Source organism: Brienomyrus brachyistius, chromosome 7, assembly GCF_023856365.1.
Source record: "Brienomyrus brachyistius isolate T26 chromosome 7, BBRACH_0.4, whole genome shotgun sequence".
NCBI lineage: Eukaryota > Metazoa > Chordata > Actinopteri > Osteoglossiformes > Mormyridae > Brienomyrus > Brienomyrus brachyistius.
This window is the reverse complement of record NC_064539.1, coordinates 29139719-29160421: the sequence shown is the minus strand read 5'-3', so window position 1 is coordinate 29160421 and position 20703 is coordinate 29139719. Positions and strand designations below refer to the sequence as shown.

General features: G+C 45.5%; 1 protein-coding gene and 1 long non-coding RNA gene across 2 annotated transcripts in view; one reads left to right on the top strand and one right to left on the bottom strand.

The window, feature by feature from the left end:
• Positions 1-5983, top strand: part of LOC125746073 (multiple C2 and transmembrane domain-containing protein 1-like) — a 130137-nt gene extending 124154 nt beyond the window's left edge. Inside the window, 1 exon segment of the mRNA XM_049019684.1 lies at positions 4255-5983. Coding sequence (XP_048875641.1) covers positions 4255-4326 — 72 coding nt within the window. The 3' untranslated portion in view covers positions 4327-5983.
• LOC125746076 (uncharacterized) lies at positions 1172-18035 on the bottom strand. The gene is made up of 3 exons (XR_007398843.1): positions 16905-18035; positions 3125-3215; positions 1172-3004 (listed from the first exon to the last, which is right to left on the bottom strand). It is a non-coding gene; the product is annotated as an uncharacterized LOC125746076 (long non-coding RNA).
• Positions 18036-20703: the final 2668 nt, after the last annotated feature.

Sequence of the window (20703 nt, the reverse complement as noted above, 5' to 3'; positions counted from 1 at the left end):
CAATGACATAGTCACTGGTGTTCCTAATCACAGAGAGCCTCCAGTGTTTGGATCCAGATTTCTGAGTCTCACAAACCGCAGATCAGCGTTCCCTGTGACTGGTGCAGCTTGAGAGCATCCTCAAGTTTCTTCTTGGAACACATCGCATCATGTCCGTAGACTTGAGGGACCTCGTGAAGTCCAGACACGAGTCACCATGTGACAAAAAGCAATCTGGGAAACCCACCGCTGCTAAGCTTGACTTCCTGTTGGCCCCCACCCGGATGCGAGGAGCTATGCCAAGGCCCATATGCACCGCGGCCCTGTGCACGCTTGGTGGCAGACAAACGACGTGGCGTGTCAGGACCCCAGGCGGCGCCTTGCCACCCGCTGTGCCGTTGAGCGTCACTCAGCGGCGCCACCTGGGGACCAGAAAAGTCAGCTCCCCTTCACGGATCGTTGGGAGCCAGTGACACGTGGACCCCGAGATGGATGCGAGTGGCCAAAGCTGTCAGGAGCTGATGGGGCGGCCATTTAAAAAAGGGGGGTATGGGGGCAGAAAGCCATTCCATTAAAAAAAACCCTTATTTCATATGCAGCATGTAGGAAGCAACAGCAACCTAAAGTGCTGAAGCAAACTTCTATAGAAAGGTCATTCATTTGTAGTTATTTGTACAGCAGAATGACTTTGTACCTTATGACCTGGTACTTGTAGCATTTAGAGATTTCTAGAACAGCACGTTTACACTCCTCAGTGCCTTCCTCGTTATCATCTTCATCATCATCATTGTATCATCTCTTTGCTGACTTTAGCTGCATATACAGACAGCCTCTGGGTTAAGAACTTCCGACAGACGATTGTACTGAACAGACTGCCATAAAGCCTGGTCAAGTATAATGGTAGAAAGAAACGCACACACTACTTTGTGATGCTGGTGATAACATTCTGCAGCTTCCGAGGTTCGTTGGCTCGAGAAACAATACAGTATGTAGTTACTTGTATTATTACTGTATATTATAATGATTATTATCATTATTATTATCTACAAATTCGACTTTTATGTACAGTAAACAGTAGACTTGTTTGATTGCAGAATATCTTTTATACTTTCAAAATATAAGTAAGCAGTAATTACCACCTTTAGCATTAACCTTGAAACAAATGACACTGTGTTGAAGTATTTTTGTTAGGTGTTGTCAGTGTCTTCAGCGTCCACGAATGTGTCTGCGAGGGCCCCCAGAGAAATAACTGCAGCCTCCACTCTATCAGAGATGCTAAAGATGGGGCTCTAACAATCAGTTACTCTCAGACGCAAACCCACACAGTTTTACAGTTTCCATTTGTTTAATTATGATATCTGTTTGGTCTCATTCACTTACAGAGCACATACAATTCATTTTTAATCATGCTCTCATCGAAGATAAGCCCTGCCGAACAGAGACACATGCTTTACTGCACCTGGAACATTAGCCAATACTATTATACTGGAGTATCTCACAAGGCAGGGTACTTGAAACTTTCAAACGCTGATGATGTCCTGCCATGACAAAGCTGGAGTGCAGCAGCCTTGGAGAAAGATCTTCAATCTCTTTCCATTGTAGATTAGCTGAATATTGTTCTCTTTAGGTATAAGAAACTTGTCATCTGTGGTTCTTGTGACACCAGGGACGTTTTCGAATCTTCATATAGAACTTTTCCTCAAAATGAGGCATATTTTGGTAATAACGTTATATATGATATTCATGGTTAGGTTTTAAGTTTTGTGGTTTAGTTTATTCCTTCCGTCAAAAATACACCTGCAAATATGCCGCCCAAAATCATTAAAAAAAATCGAACACCAAAAGAGGAACATATTTTCATGAAAAATCGCACAAATGCCGACAGAAGCTAACAGCAGCCAGAATGGCTTGTCTTGGAAAGTCAATTAGCCCAGCTGACAGCGTGAGAGAGCGGCGCTTCTCGCCGACTGGAGTCGCACCTGGTTAGCCGACAATCCACAGCAAACGCGGCTTTCCCGCCTAATTAAGGCACGTCAGCGCTTTTCCTTTCCGACCGGGCGGAATCTGAAATGCGGAGAGTGCAGAAATCCAGGTCGATCCCTTGGTTCTCCTTTACATTGGAGTTCGTTAGAGGAATTTGCAGTTGTATTCCTCATTAGCTAAGAATCCCATACCTTGGTCGTTCCTACACACAATAAGAGCGCAATGACAGACAAGGAATCTCCATCTTATTATCCTGCTGTGTGTCAGCATTCTGCCGATTCCGAGTGACAAAATGCCCATGTCTGTATTCATTGCTTACTTCGGTATTCTCTAATCAGGCTTTAATTTGCAGCTAAAGGAACGACATCATCCTTATGGGCCTCTTGACTGAGAATCCGCAGGTTGACCCTGCAGTTACGCAAGTCCTGCTGTTGTGCCCCCATACCAGGGGCCACAGAGAAGCTGAACATCTGTGAGCCCGGTTTGTGTGCACAGATGGAGCCGTATAACAAGTCTCCTGTCTTCTCGCTCCGGTGTCTGTTTTAGTTGGCAGGGCTATAAAGTCCTGAAAACAGTACTGTCACCCACAGTTTTGATCGGCTACTCTTTACAGACGCGCTCGTTACCGCTGCGGAACTTCGATAACTTCTCATCCTGGTTAAAAAAAAAAAAAGCGAAAGGAGCTCGCCTGTTCCATCTCCTTCCTATCAGCGGTGTTCAGTGATTGCTTTTTCACTAACAAACTAACACGTTTGTCTGAGGTGCTGCAAGTACTGTAAGGAGATGAGGGGGGACTCTTCCAGAAAAAGGATACTGTCAGCACCATTGATGACTGTAACGTGGTGGAAAGAAATATGTGTAATACACAAGAGATCTGCTGAAGTGCGGGGTTCAGTTACTTTATCATTTCCAGTTGTTTTCTTCCATACATTTCCAGTTTCAGCTGGTGAAAAAAAAATAGATCCCAGTGAAACTAGTGATGATTGAAGATAGTTCATTCCAGGTAAAATGACACCTCCGCCATTTCCTCTGTAGCTCAGTGCTGAAAGACAGTAACACTCAGTTAGCCAATCACAAAACAGACGTCCTTGGGGAAAAGCCCGGAAATTTGTAGTCAGCTGGCTCAGCCATGATGACACCATCTTTGGGAAGGAACACTGACCTTATTCCAGTTCTTACTGGTCTTCTTGATGTTATTTACTCCTGACTATTCTTGTGACCTTCATCATCTGGACATTTAATGTGCTCAGTTCCTGCCAGAAATAAACAGAAAAACATCACATGCCGGAGGTCCCCAGATGCACAATATGTCTTTAAGGACTTTTTATAATTTATAAAACTACTATATATGCATTCTTATCATTCTGCTCAAATGGGTTTGGGAAGTTTGGACCAGAGGGCCTAATGCTCAGCTGCTTCTGCACCAAGTCGGTCCTGCAAACTTCTGTTATCGAAATCAGAGGTTTTTTGGGTGGGTTTCCTGCATGGAATTCGTTCATGACTAGATCTGCCTTTTTCTACTGAATTGGGACCAGCTGTACCACACCTCTGTCCGCTGGCCATGATACGTACAAATGGGAAGGTGACATAGTTCAGGACCTCCTGTAATCCTACTGCAGATGCCTTCAGAAAACCAGAAAAGTAACTGAAACCTTGAAGTGCAGATTACAGAAATGATGAAAATAAACCATGTAGGTGTCATTGTTCGTTCAACCGACGTTACTGTTGGAATTAACGTCCGACTTCATGTCTATCGTTGCGACACCAAGTGACAGAGATGGAACGACATACGGCCATAATAAAGCAGCGATTAGCATCTGAAGATGCCTATGTGATTATTTGAGTCGTTACTACATTATATTTGAATATGTCATGGACATGTCACAGTAAGCCAGATGGTCATCTGTCAAGGACTGATGGTTATTTCTGCATTAAAGCTCAGTCCAGCATAACGTAGGTACAAGCCAAGCGACCCAGAGGCCTGTCATACAGGCTGTTATAGTGGAACCTTCTCTCCAAACAACTGTGGATTTTTTCTTAGGGAGCGGGAACACAGACCCAAGTGGCCTTGTCGTGACCCTGCTTTTGGGAGAAATCCCCCAGGGGTTGACTGGGTGGCTCCCGGAAGACCCGTCCATGGGACTCCGCCGTTCCCATGCTCCTGTTTGTTTGTCCAGAGCTTCGCTTCCTCATCCCAGCTGGAGAGAACGGCAGAAGATTCCCAAGCTGTCCCAGGATTCCCCTGGCTTCCCTCCACCTGAGCGTGACTGGTGTGTCTGTGTGTTTAAACAGGTGCAGTACCAAGAGGTGAAACAGGATCCCGGTCAGAGCCCAAATAAAAAGAAGAAAAATAACCCCGGGTAGGAGGACTCTTCCTCACAGGAACGTCGGCCCTGCGAAGACCAAAACAACCGGCTCCTTCACTTTGAACGGAACAATCTCTCCTTCTTCCCAACTCCTGCTGTATATTATTAAGATACACTGTAAAAAAACAGGATATATAAAAGCCAAATGGTGAAAATAATGGCAATACTAATAAGACATTGTTGTTATTGGATATTATATTATAGGTTACTTCGTTGTATCGTTTATTTAATTTGGTTGTGAACTGGACAAGAATCTCTATGTAAATAGTGTTGCAGCTTTAACATTTGTAGATATCCACTATTGTGCTGAATGAAAACAGAAGAGAGGGTGAGATATGCAGGCTGCGGACTTCGATTCAGTGACAGACGATTGTAGTGGCCAGACGCGTGTGGCTGCTCAGGTCGATACTCGCCGGTCGGCTTGTGTGTAGAGGACTTCTTTCACTGTGCACTGGCATGTTTGCTGTTTCCGGGACCAGGCCGAATCAAACCGTAATTATGTAATCTAAGTGACCATCTCACTGCCAATCTGAAAAGGTATTCTCATGGGTCCAAAGGGCTGCATGCTGCATGCTAATAAAGATTTCGTAAAAAGAAAATGAGTAACACATGGCGTCCGCTGACACGCTCATGGAGCTCACATCTTATCTGGGAAATTTTAGGCCAAATGTAGCCTTCCCTTCTTCTGTGCTAGTGTCCGGCTCCTATTTTACTATATTTCTCATTATTATTATTAAGATCATTCTTGTTATGTAACTTCTTAGCTGACAATTTTGTTTGAAATCTTCGCACCTGGGTATTTTATTCGAGTTCACGCCATTCTCAAGGCCTCCACTGCATGGCCCCACATGGCGCCTACATCCTGTGGCCCTTATGCTACCCTGTAAAAACCCTGTTTTTGTTGTCATTAGGTTTGTTTTCTCGCTGGTTAAAGGTGGTCGCTTGTTTTATTATTCTTTTTTTTATTAATTGTGATCTGGCAGGTAGAGTATAATATATCACACATCCTACGGAGCGTTACTCTTTAAACGACAGGATTGTCTTCTTAGCTTTCTGAGAACCTGGTAAGGTTTATATACTGCATATATGAACTGTTATGGTAATACTTACCTATAGAGTATATATATGTATGATACAATATGTTATGCATTTTATATTCTTCAAATGATTTTTTTTTCATTTTTCATTAAAGTATATATACATATGTGTTGTTCTGACTGATGTACTGTGTTTAAAGTGTGGATTGCATCTAAAAGATCTTATAGTTCAGTATATGCCTTGTTTGCAAGGAGACCAAAGTAAGTAATTTTGATAAAATGCAAAGGGATGGTTTGTGCAAAGGGTGTACAAAGCGAGCAGCTTTGTTTTCTCTATCTGAGGCCATGTAAGTAATCGACATCTGCATTTCTTGGGCTTGTGAACGAAGGCCGGATGTTTATTAACTTGTACAAATGTCTGCATTGAAATTCCCATGCGCCGCTCGGTTAAAGGGAGCACTGTGAGATTCTGATGTGCGTGGTTAGTTTCAGCGCCGCCTCTGACATCATCACTGTGTGTCCAATCAGAGGCTAAACATCAGGATGGGATGTGATGTCAGTGTTCTGGGGGTGTGGGCGGGGCAGTGAGAGCAGAATAAAGCTGGAATGTAAACACCATGTTTTGTTTGATGTTTGTTGAGTTCGGTTGAGTTTGTTGAGATTTTTATTATTATTTTTTTTAAGTCATTTTCGTCTTCTTGCCATCTGTTTAATTTTATTTTTATTTATTGTGCTTACTGGAATAGGCTGTTACAGTTTGGAAAAACTATTCAGTTAAACAGAAAAGGCAACTTTAACAGCTTTCAGGGAACAGGAAAATGGTATGGACTATCCATCCATCTATCCATCCATCCATTTTCCAAACCGCTTATCCTACTGGGTCGCAGGGGGTCCGGAGCCTATCCCGGAAGCAATGGGCATGAGGCTGGGAACAGCCCAGCCCATTGCAGGGCCTACTCACATACCATTCACGCATGCACACCAATAGGCAATTTAACAAGTCCAATTAGCCTCAGCATATTTTTGGACTGTGGGGGGAAACTGGAGTACCTGGAGGAAACATGGTATGGACTAGCAGAGGTGTTTCTAGAAGCAATTGGTTTTAAGGCATTTCTTGTAGGTGAAGATACATCCATCCCTTCATTTTCTGAAACCAGTTCAGAGCCACAGGGGGTCCAGAGCCTATGGGCAGAAGGCAGAGAACAACCCAGGATGGGGCGCCGACCCATTGCAGGGCACACTCACACACCTGTGGGTAATTTAGTAACTCCAAGTAACCTCAGCGTGTTTGTGGACTGAGGTTAGAGGAAACCCCACGACGACATGGGGAGAACATGTAGACTCCACACACGGAACCCTGGCAGAGACTCGAACCCGGGTCCCACAGGTGTGAGGTGACACTGCTAACCACCGCACCACCATGTGACCACCTGCTAGAAATGCAGACATACCTGAATCTCATAGTTATGAATACTTATAAAACCCCTATTGAGAGGTTGTCAGGATAAATATCGTCCCACCTAATACTCGATTCCTTAGACCTCAGTGCTTCTTTCCCAAGGTCCCGTCAGGAAAACGGCCATCATTCAGTCTTCTCCCTGTGCTCAGAAAGCAGCGTGGAAGCCTGTCTCTGACTGGTGACGGCCAGGTGAACGCGGCTGCTTGCCCCCCCCCGCTACGGCCGCCTTTCATTCCTCAGCTCACCTTTATTCTTACTTTCACCCATTTGGAAGGTAGCACTTATTCTTCACGTGTATCGTTTGTTTCTTTGACTTACGTTTCTGTCTCCAGCTTGTTACGTTTCTCCCCTCTTGTACACCTGGGTCTTTTACTGGAGCGATTCAGGTTAAGTACTTTTGCTGAAAGGTGCATCCCAACGTTGCTTTAGATCAGCAACCTGAACGCGGTGTGAGTTTACAAGTCCTTAGCAACTATACACCCCACCCCACTTTTTTTTTTGCTGTATAGTGTTTTTAAACTGGAGGGGGCACACATGCTTAATTCCTATATGTGGGGGTGTCTCCCCCCCCCAAGTACACCTGAGTACTTTTCAATGGAATTTTTTTTTATCTTTGCATGTGAGTTTATAAAACAAGTGAAACGATTACCCCCGAGTAACCATTAAAACACACAGACTGAAGTAACAGAGTAAATAGTATCAGAGAAATGTTATTATGGCACACGGCAAGCTGACTAACGACCGACTTCGAGCATCTCAGCTGTCTAATTAGGCAGAAGGAGAATCAGCGCCGTCAACCAGGGGGAACTGCCATGGTTATAAATAGCATCACTAAACATAAACATAACTGATGATAAATGATTTTTTTTGTTGATTCTTCCTTTGGGACGGAGCCTGTAACCCAGCCTGCTTCAAACTTACGCTGTCACAGTTAAGAGGCTGAAAATTCTCCCTCTCCTTCTGATTGGTCCTTTCCTCCTGTAGCCTTGAGCATGTGACACGTTATGAAGCTCATTGGCTCATTGTCGTCATGGGACATTTTTAGGAAGAGATGCAGCTAATGAAACTGACTGCAAGAAACGTTAGAAAGCTGAGAATTTGTGTTATTGTGTTCAGTACTGACTTACACCTCATTTTACCAAACTATTTATTACTCATTGTTCCGTATGGCATTGAGTTTTAAACTGGGGTTAGTAGGAATATGACTAATGCTAATTGTCAGAAGCTAATAAGAGTTTTGATTTTGACTGCTTTTAATGTCTGTGTATATATATATATATATATATATATATATATATATATATAAATATATAAATCTCAGTCACTGTAAAAAGGTTTATGAGATTGCTTTGATTGGCCTGCTATATAGAATGGCACACTGTACTGGTTACAGGAAAATGACTGAAATTTAATCACAATCATTTTCCCATAACCACAACCATTTATTGGCCATTGTTTTTGCCTTTTTATGAAAGATTAGAATTTGAAAATGTGCTGCTGGATGCTGATTGCATTGAGGAGCAGGTACCTCCTTTGGATGAGAACAGATCACAATAGAGAATCATTCCTGTGTTCCCCAAAGCACAGGTCTCAGCGGCATGGAGAGTCACATGTCGCTCTAAGGAGACAATTTTCTGCACATTAACAGTAACTGTACCCACACTTGCTTTTTCATGTAAGGCAGGAACTGTTTAAAGTTTCTTTTACACACTCCACTTACAGTAGGTGGAGTTTTTAAAAGAACGTTCATTTCTTCAATGACAGGAGTTTTTGCTTCTTCTAGCAATGATACCGTCACACAACAGCCTGTTACTTCATTTTCATAAGTAATTTACAAAAATTATTTGTAACGGACTTTTCAGTAGCTGTCAACTTCCATGTGGGAAAACAGCTGCAGCGTGTTACAATCCTGGGGCTTAAGAGACACGGGACTTCATCTGAAGTTCGGTTTCAAGCTCACTTGTTTCTCAATTTGGAAGATAATTCGCCGGCTTTCTAAGTTATTGTTATGGCTGAGTCAGCGATTGAAAGTGAATGGCAGCGTTACAAATACTGGGAGCACGGGGAAGCTGCTGGCCTCCCTGGCGTCTGACTCCGCTCACATAACAAAACGAGGAGCTGAATCACTGGGAAGAGGCTCGTAACCGCGGAGAATTCTCCTAAACAGCACAGAAGGGCCCGTATACACCACTATTTTTATGAAATAATGACTGTCTTGTTTTTTCAATATATATTTATTCCACAGCTTGCAAGTAAAAAACTGATCATAATAATGGCGTAAAAAAGAAGAAAATTAAGTAAATGGACTTTGGGGAAAAAAAAAGTTTAAAGAAAAAAAAAATAATTATATTTTCGTTAGTATAGCATGTCCTTTATTTCTTGATTCAGAATAGCATATTTACTTATTCAGACGACTGGGATATTTGTGAGGCCGTAGGCATTGCCGTTCCTGCACTCTCTTCTTTTTGAATATCTGCGTGTCAGAGATGCTCCTCACCAGCAGGTGGCAACAGGCAGATAAAAACTCTCAGATCCCATGCAGCTCCTAAGTGGAATTATCCTAAATCCCGTTATGTTCCCAGCAATGACGTGGAGTTCTGACCTAGCGGGTCTAACGCAGGATAGTGATTCCCGAGTGGATTGGCTTTTATCGATAATGGACCATGAATGTATGGATATGTGAATTCATTTATATGTCTCAGTTTTAAGTATATGTGTATTTACACAGTTATTTGATCAATTCTGTCTGCCTTTATATCCTGTGTGGTCATATGCAAGTGTTTGTGCTGACATATGCAAGTGTTTGGCTGACCCACCCCCCCCCAGAAGAACATAGAACATGTATTTCACTGCTGCCTGTTTTTCACCCACTATGTGAGACACTGTCCGCTACTACTTTCTGGAAATCTTGGTGGGTGGGGGGGGGGGGGGGGGGGGGTGACAGAAGGAGGCCTGGGCGAGGACGTGTCTCTAAGCCCCTGGGAGACGCAGTGCACCCCATGCTGATTATGCAACGCTCGATCTGGAGATGTTGAGGCTGAGGACCCCGTGCTCCGCGCATGCAGCACTGCCGCTCAGCGCATGCAGCACTGCCGCTCAGCGCCACTGCCTTTAGAGGGCAGGAGAAGATTACAGATACAGGAGAGTGAGGAGGAGCACCGGACTCTCGCAGCTCCATCTGCGTCTTCCGAGACGATACCCGCAAACTCTGGCACCTGCATCCGGCAGAGCGAACCATCTGTGTGACGGGCAGACATTAAATGTGGGAAAGGCATCGTAATCATGTGGGAGGGGTATTTTATCATTCCCCAAGGAGTTCCCCTTGGCTTTGCTAAATGTCCAGGCGCGATCTTATGATGTAACTTGAAATGTAAGCCCAAGTGAAGGGCACAGCGTGCGTCTCGACCCCACGATGAAAGGTAATCAGAACGTACAGTGGAATCACCAACAGGAGAATCGCTATGCAGAGACAGAGACTAAGGAGGTCAGGCTGTAGTTTCCAAATTACAGCTGACATCCGTCCTGAGGCTCAGATTTAGACTAAATAAACTCACCTTCTACAGCTCATCTCCTGAGATTTTTTTAATGGAGTGATAACTATAGTCCCGGGTTCGAGTCTCCGCCTGGGTTATGTGTGTTCGGAGTTTGCATGTTCTCCCCATGTCGTCGTGGGGTTTCCTCCGGGTACTCCGGTTTTCCCCCCACAGTCCAAAAACATTCTGAGGCTAACTGGAGTTGCTAAATTGCCCATAGGTGTGCATGTGTGTGTGACTGGTGTGTGAGTGTGCCCTGCGATGGCTGGCCCCCCATTCAGGGTTGTTCCCCTGCCTCGTGCCCATTGCTTCCGGGATAGGCTCCGGACCCCCTGCGACCCAGTAGGATAAGCGGTTTGGAAAATGGATGGATGGATGATACCTATAGTGTATATGTAGAAGCACCTTTGGCTAACCGTCACCATGTCCTGGGAAAGACACAGATAAGTCACGCAAGAATGGTTCTGCTCACCGTAAACATGCACCGAAGCCCAGAGAATGTCTAGCTGACCGCGAACCACTAAACATAAAACTCGCCACCCCTGCGAATTTCAGAGAAAGGTGGTCTTCAGAAAATATATGGAATCATCCATCCATCCTCCAATCACTTATGTTGGTTAGGGTTGTGGAGGGAAAATATATCAATCATCGTATAAACCTGCATTGGAGGTTTCCTTCGCTTCTGTCAAGGATTCCATTTCCCTATCATTTTATGCACAGAAACACTCCTGGAACCAAGCATTGTTTTTTCGTTACCATGATCTAACCCCGTTCACACATCATTACACATAATTCAGTAGAAAACTTTTTGTCTTAGGTGTTTATTCAATTCTTTTTTTATTTTCTGCTGGAACGATCACCCCATTATGGTTAATATTCCTTAACCCTCCCCATTCAGCCAGTTTCCAAGGACCACTAGCACAAATGGGGGACAGATGACTCATTACTGTGCTGGTCAAGTTCACGGCAAAACGGATCAAGAGGGCAGCCAACACGCCTCTGCTTCGCGGCGATTTTTCTAGAGGCCTCCTTGTGCTTTTCTTCTGGACTAGGCCCACAGCCTTGAGAAATCCACGTCTTTGTTCTTAGCAAATAAAAAAAAAAAAGTTAAAAAACCCTTTTCAAAAGCCCCCCTTGAAAAGGAAACCTCTGTGTAAAAGAAATGTGTAATAAGATGAAAAAGAAGAGCCCAGCGATTTATGAGGAACCAATAAGCACCTACATTACCCCCCCCCCTTCCCCCCCCCACCCAAAAAAAAAGACTCTTATACACACCATCAAATAAATTGTTGCTTTGTCCCTTTGTGTACTAGGAAATGTTAGCCGTAGGATGAATTGGACACAGCTTCTCCTTTTCAGCTTCTCTGAGGCTTTGAGACGTGGTGGAAATATTTCAAACAGGGGCCAAAACTCCTTTAAGGTCCAAATACCCAAGAACAATGGAGCGACAATCTCTGTTGATCAGAAATCGTGTGCCACGTAAAAAGCTCTAAAGGGAACCAGACAAGACGCGAGCTTAAGATGTGCCATGCCGCTCAAGTTGTACCCAACCTGTAGCTTGAATGATTAGCTTCTTGATTGTAAGTTTGTGTCTGTGACCACTGAGCTTCCTGCTGACATCACACATGGGACCACACACTCGTGTGAGTTTTACCAATATAACAAGTGATGACAACAAGAGGAATTGTTCATTAGACACAACAAAGCATAGCCCTATAATGACTTAATTATATCCCCCTTGCCTTCCCCTTGGGTATTGGCCCCTTATTCGCCATTCCAGTCAGGAATGGCCTAGTAATTCTGCAAAATGAACCCCCCCCCCCCACTCCCACCACCACTGCTGCTTCTCCCCTCCAATGCTAGACTGCCACAACCCTCACATACAAAGCAGGGTTTATGAAGAAGGTCGATCTAGCCTTGAGCAGGCAGCTTAAAAAAATTAAAATTTAAAAAATGAATTGCCCTGAACCAAAGCCTTGGAATATTTTACCAGCACTGTGCTCCGATTTGGCCCTAACCTCACACTCACAGCGATTGCAGAACCTACTGCTAACACTCTGAATCTGCTGCTATTTCCTTTGTCCTGCCCTGCACAGAGCACACCGTCTCTGGAAATACTGAGAATGCCAAATTTTTAGGGCTGCCGCTAACGACTATTTTTCTGCCGATTAATCTGTCAACTCTTTCACAGATCGGCCGATTAATCTAAACAATTCATTTTCCACCAGAAAATCAACTTGGCTGTTTAAGCTAATTTTATTTTAACAGCAACAAACTGTACGTCATTGCGGGACTTGAGATAATGGACGCCATCTTTTCGGTACTGAATGGGCATTATTTTCGCCCTCAGTTCGATAAGCAGATTAGTAGAACGCCTAAAATATTTATGACACGTGTATTGTGATGCCCAAAAGTTAGTAATCTGCATAAATGCGGCGTATCTTTATACTTATTAAAATAAGTTAGCGGAACACGGCAGATGTGACTGTTTTAGTGAATCATGAAGTCATGGAAGTGAGGAGCACTGAAGAACTGCAGCGTTTCAAAGAGGAGATTCTGTGGCTAAACAAGGTAAAAGACGTCGGTGGAGTGGTGATACTTTTCGCAGATTAAAGTCTGACACCAGCACCGTCAATCAACATAGAACAAGCCCAGATTTTTACCATAAACATTTTCACAAACACTTATTCCACGGAGATTCTAAGGTAGCAGGCAGACAACTTTATATAATGAGTGTATTTAGCAGCTACAAGGACAAAAAATATATATAAAAAATTCTCCATACTAATTGTAATCTAATAAGCATGAATAGACAACACTTAAGGTGGTTTTTACTCTAGCGGTCCATCATTACCTTAAAGGTAATTTCACCAAAAGTTAAAAAATAAATGATGCATTGATTTAAAATATTGACGTCGACACATTTTCAGTGTCGACATCACGACTACGTCGACTAATCGCGGCAGCCCAACAAAATGCATTTTCCAGTTGATCCTAATCAGCAGACAGAATCAGACCTATAATTTTTTTCCCACAGATAAGTGCTACTGGAAGAGTATTTGTGCCGCTTTAGGTTCCCTATCTTATATCTCAGAGTGGATAAAGAACAATATCATTCGCAAATAGCAGCTATGTCACCTCTAGGACATTATAGTGGTACCTCCCTGTCCTCTGATGGAGTGGTGACAAGCCGATGTCATGCAGGAGGGCCAGCACACATTTAAATCATATGGACCCAAACTTTTCCGGGCCACGACCCACAGAATAACAGTTCCACAGACTTTAAACTACCAGTACATCCCAGTGATTGGGGGTGTAGGAGATGGTCCCCATCGGTACATTATGCCGATCGGGGGGGGGGGGGGGGGGGGGGGGTACCCTCAGTAGATTTATCACAATTAACTTGTTACTGTTAAAATGGAATACTTTTTAAAATGTTATAAATATATTGCGGACATGATTTTTGTGACCCTCCGCCTCTGCGAAGGACCCCGCATTCCGGCAGCACCTCCCACACTCAGTCAGTGCTGAGGCCCATGGTCATCTGTGCCGTCTCCAAGTCCAAAAATCTCATGTAGCCTGTGCTGGCACCTGCCCATGAACTCTCACATGACTGAGTGAGGGAGTAGAGTTGGTTCACTGTTGGTTCACTGTTGGTTCACTCTGCCTCAGCCAGAATTGGAGGTTCAACCATCGGACCAAAGTCATTTCCCCAGTACCCTGACTTTCCCAGAAGGCTGAGAAGTGTAATTTCTCTACAGGTAGGACATACACACACTGGTCCAGCCTTTTTAAAAACTGGGACCACCCCCCCCCCCCCCTCCGTTTGCCCACTCTAGCTCCACTTAGCTGCCTTCCACGTAAAGCTAACAAAGTGCATCAGCTACTTCAGCGTAACAACATCTAGTACGTCCGATGTCTCTGGACAGATTCCAGCTACCTTCACAGCCTTTTCACCATGGAGGTCATAGCACAACACCAACCTCAGCTTCACTGGGAGACCCTAATCCACCAGGCTTTTTCGGCACTGCCTCTGGCATATCTAGAAGGTTCAAGGGTTCCTCTATGTGTTCCTTCCACCGAGGACGCTGCTCCAGCGTGGGTCAGCACTTCCCGCTCCTGCCAGCACAGCCCGCCTGAGATCCTGTAACACTCCACACTTCCATCTGGTTCCTCCCACTCATACTTTACGCCCACATGAGACACAGGAACTTGACGGCTGCCTTTCATCTTGACTGCGGGTGGGAGGCTTGCAAGATGGCCCCAGCTCAGCAGGGTTATGTGGATAACCTGACACTGGGTCTTCGCTGGCAAACATCACCACCCGCCCCCCTCCCCCCCGGCCTGGCTCTGGGGGGGGGTCATAGGAAACCTACCTCAGGCAGGATATTCTGATGCTTTTGGTACCTTTATATGGGGTCTTTGCTGGGTCATAGTATTTCAGGGCTTCTTCCCACAGGCCTGTTCATCACAGAAGGTCTACCAGCAGGTCAAGGTCCAGGCAAAATTGGCACCATGGATTATTAAAGCACACAACCCCCCCCATCCCCCCCCCCCACCACCACACTTTAGTCACATTCCTGTCAGGGGTCAATGTATGTTTATTTCTTCATAAATTAAGTTTAATTCACTGGGTTCATAAGTCATGCAGTTTGGGAGCATTAACTAATTTGCTGGTCCTGTATGATTACTTTAGCTGACAAAAGGGTGACGTCACTCGGCACTTACTCATGACAGCCGAGGCACTATGCCGCCCCTCCCATCCTGCAGTGCGAGCTGCCAGGAGGCGTGGTGATTGGCCAGGTCAGCCACACAGTGATCTCACACGCCAGCCCTGTCCACTGTCTCTGTCTCCCCCCCCCCCCACCCCCCCCCTTTGGCGCTCTGGCCATTTCCTCTGTGCCATTCTCACCCTCACCAAATTAGGTTTGGCCACCTCCTCCGCCAGGCCCACTCTGCATCGCCCTCTGGACGCCTTCGTCTGGACCCCGCAATCCCAGCCTAATTAATTTTTTTTTTCAGGGACAGGAAAACGTGCGTGCCAGTGGGAAACGCTTCCAAATTAGCTTTAATTAGACAGATATGAGACTTGCTGTCTCCCAACCTCCCACATTCTCCATAAATGCTCTCAGCATTGTCTGGGTGTATGGAATGCATCAAAAAAAAAAACAAAAGACAAAAAAAAAGCAATATATCCGAGTTTCTGTATCGAAAAGAGAGTGAGCGTGTGCAGGTCTGTAGTACATCTTAAAATATATTGGGAAAACAGAATTGTCGGAATGCAAATTTTAAAGGAACATGCTTATGATTAGGCACGAAACTTACAGTCGAAACAGGAGGATCATTGGACAGGAAACAGCCGGTTATGTCCTGTCCTAAAAGTGGGGTAGACAGATATTGGTTTTTTCTCTGTTATTTCCTGTACCTTCCTGTTATCAATCTAACCTCCTTCGGTGTTTCCAGAGAACAATCGCACAGCCAGGGCTAAGGGATCCCCCAGATCTGCCTAAACGTCTGCACTGACAGTGTGTCACGTCTTGATAAATGACAGCGCATGCAGATTGTGTGTGTGTGTGGTCCTGGACGTGGGCGGGTACTGAACCAGGAGCTACCTGACATTAGTGCCAATGTACTGATGGTGATGGTTATGCCAATGACTGATTGGCAACGATCCCTGTTCACACATTTGGTCATCGGTCGTTTTGTAATAGAGCAAAGGGTTTAAGTGTTAAACAGATATCTTGCAAGGCACTTACTACATGTAGAAGGATGAGTGGCATCCTTTGTGGTCCATAAACTGTATTTCCAATGATAATAATGATATTAAAAAAAAAAATTTTTGTTTAAAACTTTAGCCCAGTTGCGCTGCTCAGGATAAATGGTCTGTGGCTGCACAAAACAGATGGATTTAAACATTTCACTCGCTTCTGGAGAAGCGTGTAAATGGAGGCAGTTTTTCAGCGAAAAACCAAGCAGGAATTAAAAAGTAGAACCAAACCCTGGTTTAGACAAATGAGATGTGAATTACTGGCATTTATCATCCCACCCTTATTCAATTAGAAAAAAAAAAGTTCTCTGGGAATCATGGCAAAGTAATTGATCTACGAAGGGCATCCTTTTCCCTGGACATGCGGCGCGTTCATTATAGCGCACTGGAGGCCTTGACAGCAGTTGGTGAAGAATAAAGAAAAGCCCCCACTCTCTTTCCATCCAACTGCTCGTCTTCTCCTGCTTTTACTTTCCCTCTCATCTCCTATTTTATTGCATTCTAGTTAACTGTGTTTTTTTTTGTGTGTCACATAAAATGAAATTTGTAAAATGGTCACGTGACTCGTAGATATGACCCAGAAGTGTAAAAAGGAAACAGCAGTTGGAAAAAGATGGCGGGTGTGTGTGTTTTTAGCTGGTTTGTAGCTTTCCGGCTAATCTCTTCTCTCTTTCGGGAAGCGCCTCCACATTTCATCTAAACATGGTGAAAATATATGTATGTTGTGACTACAGCTATAAACAAAAAGATAGTAAGAGAGAAATCATCATGGCCGCTTACCTTTAGCGCTGACGTCTGTTCCAGGAAGTGGACAGTCGCATCTCCAATTAACTATATGCACAGTCTCCGCTGAAGGGGTGACTCCCATTAGCCAATACAAAGGAGGGGAGAAAACCCCCAAAATCGGGAAAGATCTCATGTCCTGTCCTGTCGCTGAACGCACAGGAGAGTCGGGGAAAAAGCTTTCCGAATTCCCAGCGAAAATAATGTCCGTCCGAGATGCCGGGCTTGAGGGGGAAAGGAAGGGAAAAGGGAAAGAACGCAAGAAAGAAAGCGGGGAGACGAAGCCGGCTGAGCTCCTCCGTGTTTTCGGCCGGAAGATTCCCCATTTACATTAGATCCACGGAGCTGGGAGAGATGGCTTCCTGTCCGGCATTGTTCCAGTGCTGCAGGTTATGGTACAGAGCCCAAGCACAATGGTTCCAATAGGATTTTTCACAGATTGCTGGTTCAAAGGCCCCGCTGGGCATTGCGGGTGAATCACGTGACTTCCAATAAGCAAACTACAGCAGCAGGCGGCCTCCAAAGGGTGTTATTTACATTCTCTTTTTCATCCGCCCTCCATCTCTTTTTCCGATACAATATCGGCAGAGGAATATATTAGGAGGGAGACGGCCCCTTTCTTCATGTATGGCTGAACATCAGAGGAGAGTCGATGGCCAGCAGTGCCTATAAGCTCACGGGCGTAAAAGCAAACAGCTAAAAAAACGGTTTTACCATCTCGTGACGGAACACTCCGGCGCAGATCCGGAGTTGCACGGGTGAAACCTGGCTAGTCCAGCGGCGAAGCAGCGAAGGAAGACGACAGAGCCGGGAAATTTAGTTCTGATTAACAAAAACGAAAGTACCCCCCTTAACTACTGTCTCAATCTTTTTTCACTTTTTTTTATCAAGAGGCAGGGTAAAAGTTCTCACTTACAGCCAGGACACCAGGACAGGATGTGGCGGTCAAGATACGCTGTGGACAAAAGCCAGGGGGGCATCCCGGAATGTTCTAGAAGGAATGTGCTGCTGCGACTGTCAAGCTACCCATATTACATCCAAGGAAAACTTTCTACTCAGGACCTCTCTGGGTGTGCACCTCTCGTCCCCCCTGCGCACGACACCAAATTCTCTTCCTCTTACTCCCTGGGTACCAGAAGCTTTCTGGGGTGGGGGTTTTAGGACGAGGGGGGGGGGGCGGGCAGGCAATCCACAAGGCACTGTACAGTTCCACCGATCCGGTCCGGGCTGGGAGGATCTGGATGGGATGAGCCCTCCCTCCGCTGGACCGCGTGAGAACAAAAAAAAAATTATGAATAAAAAAAAACTGCTGGAACAGAGCAGACTAAACTCACGCAGCCACACATTTTGAAAACTTTTCATTTTTATCATATCTTCCCAAAACTGCAATTGTATATCTTCCTTACATAACTTCACATAAGTTAACTCCCATAAAACTCATAAAAATCAGCATGGGACAGGAATCCTGGACTGAGCCACTGTAATGGAAAAGTCCCCAGGACTGGGCCAAACCGATAAAGCACCGTAAAGACTATGCCTGAGTCAGTCACTCAGATGTGGCTGCACCCACGAATTTAGACCTGACACACGCCTCTATTTCTAATCAACAGCCTGGGACAGCTTTTATTTAGCTGTTTTAACGTGCTTAGAACGACCTGCTGGACTGATGCTGATGACAAGTGGAACCATGACCGGGTTTAATACCGCAGCTGTTTAGCCAAGATAATATCAAGAAATTCTGAAGCTTCAATCTCTAATATTTAAAGGGTCATTTTGCATATTAAATGATGGGCTTTTCAGAAAATGGGTAACAGATTGCAAACGTGGCAAAATAAAGCACAGGATTTCAAACAAAAACAGGTTTTACACATTGCTAACTCAAAGCGGCAGATTCTGATGCCACTCTTATTTCCTGCAGTTTAAAAGTTGTGTTCACCATGCACTTCTGGTCGCTGTAAGAGTAGCATGTCAAGCCGCCCACTGCTGTCTGATCTGGAAATGCACAGCAGTAAAATTACACAGTTGTGATGCTGACCATTGCTCCAAAAGGCAGTTTGGCATTGTGTGACGTCATTTCCTGTGGCAAAAACCCTCCCAAGGGCTCGGATCACCTGTCTCTCCTTCAGTGATGACAGTGACCTGCCCCTCGCTCCCTGAAGCACCAATCACATGCAGGCGTGTCCCAGCATCGGGACCCCGCCTCCTATCACCTGGCACCTCCTTGCAATCATCACGTTCCTTCTCCAAAGTTTCGATGAAGATGAAAAAGTTCGGTCCTAAATCTCCTTTCGAAAGAGACAGACCCACAGCAAATGGGCTTGTTGGACCCCAGAGTGATTTTGTGTGTTTTTGTTAATTAGAAAAGGGTCACGCACACACACACACACACACACACACACACACATGCACACGCACACAATCTCACACGCACACTAAAGCAATGCAGGTGTCGCATCAAACATTTATGATCAGCACATCAGCAGCAGGAACACGTAGCGTGTGAGGAACACATGCAAAGCTTGTCTGCCTGCTGTCTGCCCCCCCCCCACGGCTCCTCTGATCAGCAGGAAGGAGTGGGCTCCGGCTGTCACCTCAGCGGGTTCACGCAGAGTGCACCTCCTGCTAATTGCCGGAGTGTCCGCGTGCAGTCGCCGCTGCCGCAGAGCCCCCAAAAGCCGCCATGCTCTCCCCTGAGCTCTGACACCTGCCTCATGCCCTTATTTCCCCTCTGCTCCACTTCCACTCTTTTCTCCGGTCGCCCCGCTTTCCGGGGGTGTGGCTTCATGAAAGTTTCAACCCTGCACTTATCCATTGATCCTCGAAAATGGCTTATTGAGCACAGGGTCACGGCTAGCGTGCACAACTCACATATACTTCGAAAGAGAAATCTAAAAATCTGGCCGTGTGCGTTTAACATATAGCGATAACTATTTAACAGAAATATGTACACATTGCTAGATTACAGATTAATGCGCATTTTTGTACAAAATGCGTGAAAAGTTTTGTGCAGGAAAAGTAAGTTCTCTTTGAAGTTGGCAGTAATTGCCCGAGTTGATAACTGATTCCGAGGTAAGGAAGCATGCTAACAGCATCTCATTACTTTGTGTCCGCTCCAGGATCCCTGAGTCACCAGCGGATCTCTGCCTGTTCCGTGTGGGCAGATGGCCTTCAGGAATACGAGAAGCCTCTGTGAAGGACACTCCAAGGCGCGGATCTGAGACATCCTCCGGTCAGTCCCACAAGGCGCCCCCGCCCGAACGCCACCTGGTGTGTCCTGCAACGCCCCCTGCTGGTGAGTCTGCACAGTACATGGGGGCGATGCAATGCTTTGTCACCCTTTTCACACCTATAGCAAGTGGGGCATTGATGTTTAGGAGACGTGGGTGGGGCAGGAGGGGACATCCTGGGAGCTTCTCAGCACCTTCCGAAGCAGAGATTTATACTCTGACACTGATATGAGGCTCTGAAAACATCCCTCCATCCATCCGTCCGTCCATCCATCCATCCATCCATCCATCCATCCATCCATCCATCCATCCATCCATCCATCCATCCATCCATTTTCCAAACCACTTATCCTACTGGGTCGCGGGGGGTCCGGAGCCTATCCCGGAAGCAATGGGCACGAGGCAGGGAACAACCCAGGATGGGGGGCCAGCCCATCGCAGGGCACACTCACACACCATTCACTCTCACACGCACACCTACGGGTAATTTATCAACTCCAATTAGCCTCAGCATGTTTTTGGACTGTGGGGGGAAACCGGAGTACCCGGAGGAAACCCCACGAAGACAT